The sequence below is a fragment of the Castanea sativa genome, chromosome 6, assembly GCF_040712315.1.
Source record: "Castanea sativa cultivar Marrone di Chiusa Pesio chromosome 6, ASM4071231v1".
NCBI lineage: Eukaryota > Viridiplantae > Streptophyta > Magnoliopsida > Fagales > Fagaceae > Castanea > Castanea sativa.
The window spans coordinates 50,129,269-50,134,761 of NC_134018.1; the positions used below are offsets into that span (position 1 = coordinate 50,129,269).

The 5,493-nt window shown below is 32.5% G+C and overlaps 1 protein-coding gene across 1 annotated transcript; it reads left to right on the top strand.

Annotated features, from left to right (window-relative positions):
* Positions 1–2,376: 2,376 nt before the first annotated feature.
* LOC142638396 (tetraspanin-6) lies at positions 2,377–5,117 on the top strand. Its single transcript, XM_075812433.1, has 3 exons — positions 2,377–3,037; positions 4,118–4,434; positions 4,871–5,117. Exons 1-3 carry the CDS (start codon positions 2,546–2,548, stop codon positions 4,908–4,910), a joined length of 849 nt encoding a protein of 282 aa, XP_075668548.1. The 5' UTR covers positions 2,377–2,545; the 3' UTR covers positions 4,911–5,117.
* The last annotated feature ends 376 nt before the right edge of the window (positions 5,118–5,493 follow it).

Below are 5,493 nucleotides of genomic sequence, written 5' to 3' on the forward strand. Positions count from 1 at the left end.
ATTCCAAAGTTAACATGTTCTCCAAAGATGGTTACTGAAATTGAGGACCTGTTTCTAAGAATGTTAACAAAAGACTAAATTTGTATTTATCTTTTTGTTCCTTTAATGAAATAAAAGAAGTGCATGAAAGCCTGACTAGTACTAGTGAAAAATAATATTGTTTATGTATCTTATTTTGTTTGTTTGTTTTTTTTTTTGCAAGAATGGATGAATTTTCTGTGGAAGTTCATCATGGTAGGAAATTTTGAGCGATCCAATTAGGTATGAGGGGGTTGCTATAAAAATCAAGTAAAAAAAAGAGTATATATAAGCAAAACGCCAAAACATGGAGTAGGAAAATACGAAAAATACACAAAGCTGAGCCAAATGAAAACACGAAATTAAGAGCAGGAAAAGACTAAATCATTGAATTTTGAGGGAGCCAAACATGAAGTAAGGATGAGAGAGAGAGAGAGAGAGAGAGAGAGAGAGAGAGATTGCGAGATAGAGAGAGAGACACACCCGGTGCTGCTGGAATAGAGAAAGCGGTGCTGAAGTAGAGAAGGCGTTGCCGGAAGAGAGAAGGTGCCATTGGAAGGAGGGTCTGCCCCTGTTTAATAAAATCTACAAGTTTTCTTATAAAAAAAAAAATATTGATTTGGGTTAAATTAATTTGGGTTAAAAAAAACTAACGTAGTAGGACATGTGTTCGTTGATGTGGCAATAAATTAATTTTTTATTTAAGTCGTTTGACATGTCAGACTTTTCTATCTATGAGATAACGGCAGGAATTAAATTGACACGATACTAAAAGGTTAGGGATCAAATTCACACAATTGAAAGGTTAGGGACCAAATTAAAATATAGTGTAAAAGATAGGGACCATTTATGTAGTTTACCCTATAATATACTATTAGAGAGATATATACCGGTAAAGTTTGTTTCCATACTTTACTTGTGGTTGTGGGGCCAATAATTTGAATTATTAGATAACGAGTCCACCAAAAAAAAAAAAAAAAAAAATCAGACACGCAAGAAAAGAAAAGAAAAGAAAAGAAAAAGAAGATAATATTTATTAGCTTCTGATAAGGTGCAAACGTCTTCTTTAATGAATAATAAAAAATTTTGCAAAAGAAAAATTCAGGAATACATTCTTTACAGAGTCCCCCATTATGTACACTTTACTATTTTCATTTTTGGACCTATATAGGAGTAGTATCTCTTAAGCAAGAAAATGAAAAGTAAAGAAAAGAAAAGAAATCAAAGATAGGTGTTTGCACTTCTATTATTCTAGTATACAATAACAAACATGATCGATCGAAACCACTTGATAATTATTTTTTGTCAATGACAAATCAAATGGTTGAAAGCATATTGTGGAATTTTTTTTAAAATTTTTTATATTGAAAAACAAGGGCATAGTGGAGCCGTAAAGATTATCAAGGGCAATTAAAAAAAGAATTTGAGTGGATAAGAAAAAGGCATCGATTATATATTCCATTCCCACCCAAAGATAGCCTAATTCTGCATCTGATCATGCTTCAAAAAGAAGTCCTAAATGGGGTCCATAACCCATACGCAACTCATTGAACCCCATTTTAAAATTACCAAAATGTCTATTATTCCTTGCTTGCCTTGGACAATGCACAATGAATCGATGCATCTTTTATAAGCTAATTTCTTACTGCTTGTTTGTTGACAGTAGAAAGGTTATCACTGAATCAATACTATTCTGCAATGCGTTGCTTGCTCTCAGAGTACATGATTTGTTTCAATTAATTTATTAATATTTGCCAAACATATGTGATATTAGATAAACGTCAAAATTACTGTCAATTTATTACAAAATCAAAATATTTATGAATTGATGTGATAGCATGCATGATTGGCATCATATTAACAACATAAAAAAAAAAAAATTTAATTCATTATATTTTTATTTCCTGTTTAAAAACTGATACATTAATTTGTAAATTTTATATATCAAAATTTGTAATATTTTTAGCGTAATCTTTAATGCTAATAGTGTACAATACGTTCTTATTTGCATAAAATTGGATCCTACACGTGTATACCACGTATGATATATATAAATAAAAGTATATAACAGATGAATGTATAGTACGTTGGTTGTACCGGATGACCAAAGACACTAATTTCTCTTATTGTCCTAAACCATGTGCTATATAAAGCTCTAAGCCTCTAACTAACAGTGTGCTAGGAATGGCATTTCAGTCATTCTGTAAGTTTAAACGAACTTCCTTAATGACTAAGAAGTATAGTTTAGTCATTTTCATCACATTCTTCTCAAGTAAAGTTTCTCAATACTCCTTTCTCAAAATAAAAAAAAGTTTTTCAATACTCTTATAAAAAAAAAAAGTTTCTCAATACTCTATTACAGTAAAGCAAATAGAGCAAAGGTGATAAACATTTTGAATTCACGAAGTGTCAGGACCTGAAACAAAGAAAAGCAATGCCACCCATTTATAAAGAGAGAGAAAGCTGAAGAAGACACCGCAAGAATCAGAAAAAGAAATTAACCACAGAGAGAGAGAGAGAGAGAGAGATGCGTCGGTTAAGCAACACGGTGATCGGTTTCCTGAACCTTCTTACACTCTTAGCTTCAATACCCATCATTGGTGGAGGCTTATGGATGGCAAGGAATAGCACAACCTGTGAAAGTTTCCTACAAACCCCACTTCTAGTTGTGGGTTTTGTTGTCCTTGTTATTTCCCTAGCTGGTTTCATTGGGGCATGCTTTCATGTAGCATGGGCACTTTGGGTTTACTTAGTGGTCATGCTGTTCCTTATTGGAACTCTAATCGCTTTGACTGTGTTTGGTTTTGTGGTCACAAGCCAAGGTGGTGGTGTTGAAGTACCTGGTAGGGTTTATAAGGAGTATCGTCTACAAGACTACTCACCTTGGTTGAGGAATAGGATTAAGGATCCTAATTATTGGATGACTATTAGGAGTTGTATATTGGGCTCTAAGACTTGTGCCAAGATTGCTCTTTGGACACCTCTTGATTATCTTGAGAAGGACATGTCTCCAATACAGGTGAATTTATTCTTTTTTTTTTCCCCTTTTTCTTTAAGGCTTGAATTTGTTGAGCTTTACAATTAAGATTTTGTCTTTTATGGCTTATACATATGTCGTTGGTATCTTTAATTTGAAGTTCCATTCTATTATTTTTTGGGAAATCATTATTTTGGTTGCTAATATTTCAGTAAGGTCTCAAACTTTCTCAGCTGGTTTAAGGGTACTAATTGTTTGTCCTATAAATTCCTGCATGGGAAATTAAAAAATTTTCTTTATTAAGAAATTATCTCAATCGCAGAAATTGTAAATCTCTATTTGCTTCATTTTCTTCCCCTACAATAATAATAAACTTTTTTCCTGTGGTTGATTAAATTTTTCTGCAATTCTTTGTTGACAAGAATCATTATTATTAAGATAATAATTATGCACATCTCTTTTGTTTTGTTTTGTTTTTGGGTGAGTGCTCTATTAAGATATTCTCTTAACTGATCATATTTAGAGATTTGTAGGTCTTGAAGTTTGTGGTATCAACCTTGAATTTCTTCCCTTTTGCTTCTTTAATTTGTAAAAATATCTTTCTAACCTTCTTTTACTCTGTTGCTAATAAAAAGAAAAATTATTGTTACTTTTACATCAATTTTCAAACGGAATAATGAAAAGGGGTGATAAAGCATAAATAGCCACTCTTAATAATACAAACCAATCAAAAAGACCTATATTTTTCAATAATATATATATATTTATAAAAATGAATAGATATAATAAGATTTGAGTTTATAACACCATCAAGCTAGCTAAGACATTAATTAATTTCTTATAAAAAAAAAAGAAAAAAAAACACATTAATTAATTTTCTTTTCATGTAAATGAAATTTGAATCTTAATGAGCATGTGATAGTAAAAAGCTTTACAAGTTAAACTAAGTGGAATATCCCACCTCCCCTTAAAAGAACAACAAAAGAAAAGATTTAAACCTTCTTAGTACAAGTAATAAAGAAGTATGTATAAAGTGTAAACCTTCTATGTTTATTTCAATTTTAGGGTGGGGCTAAAAATTAATAAGTTTATGCTAATTAATCATAATATATTACTATGCAGTCTGGTTGTTGTAAGCCACCAACTTCATGCAATTACAACATGGCAACAGCGGTGGCCCAAGACCCGGATTGCTACCATTGGAACAATGCGCCCGACTTGTTGTGCTACGAGTGTGATTCTTGCAAGGCCGGGGTGCTCGAGAATGTGAGACGGGACTGGCACAAGCTCTCTGTTCTTAACATTGTCATGCTTGTGTTCCTTATTGGGATTTATTCAATTGGCTGCTGTGCTTTCCGAAACACAAAACGAGCTGAAACTGAATACCCTTATGGCGAAAACCGAGTCAAACATATCAAACCCAGATGGGATTATCACTGGTGAGTACTCAAGACATTGAGAGAAACACTCTTGCAATTGTTCCATTCTCTCACATTTTTACATGGGCATTTCACATTTGTTTGATTATAAGGTGAAAAAGAAAGAAAGGGATAAGGTAAAAAAAAAAATTTTTTATTACCAACTTTAAAGCTTTAGATAACAAAAAACAGTTATTCAAAGAGTTTTGAATAACTTGGACATTGACACTTTTTCTCTTTCCCTTAGTTTTGAATAATTTTTTCTAGTTTCAAAGGCCTAACGGACCCTAAATGATCTGGTGGGCCTTAAACTTGGTCCAAGGTATCTTTAGAGGCTTTGTCATACTGGTTTTGGATATGCAGGCCCAGTTCAAACTTGAAACTTTAACCTTTTTCTTTCTCTCTATCTTTCTCTTGCTCATGCTAAGAAATACTTTTTTGGCTTACTTTTCTACAGGTGGAGATGGTTGCAGGACAAAAGAGAAGGGCTTTATTAGCTAAAGAAGTTCTGATGTTCTCTCAGATTCAGTTTGTGTTCCTCGGTGCTCTAATACAGATGGGACAGACAATGCAGTTTATTTTCCAGTAGTAGTGTTGCATTTGAGATCTCCACGTCTTCTTTTTATTTTACAGACTTCTTTTGCTGCTTTTTGTACAAAGATGGATTTATCTTTAATCAAAGATCATATTAATAGTTAATACCAGTAGCTTTTACTTTCACTTTACTGCCTTTTGACATTGGTGGAGATTTTAATACTTAAAGTAGGGTTAGTTTTCTTTTGATAGTAAAAGTAGGGTTAGTTGAAGTATATGCAACTTGGACATTAAATAAATTTGTTGGTATATGCAACTTTGGGTGTTAAATAAATTTGTCGGTAATGCCTTTTTGGCTTTTTGGCTAAGATCAAGTATTGCTGCTTTCCAAAAAAGAAAAAGAAAAAAAAAGTGATCAAGTTTCTATTTAATGCTTAGAGTAAACCATTAACGAGTGAGAATGAGATAACACGACAAATGGTCATGGATTGGGCCAAACACAAGATAACTCCAAAAAAGAGAGAGACAAGTTTCTAGTTTCTAGAG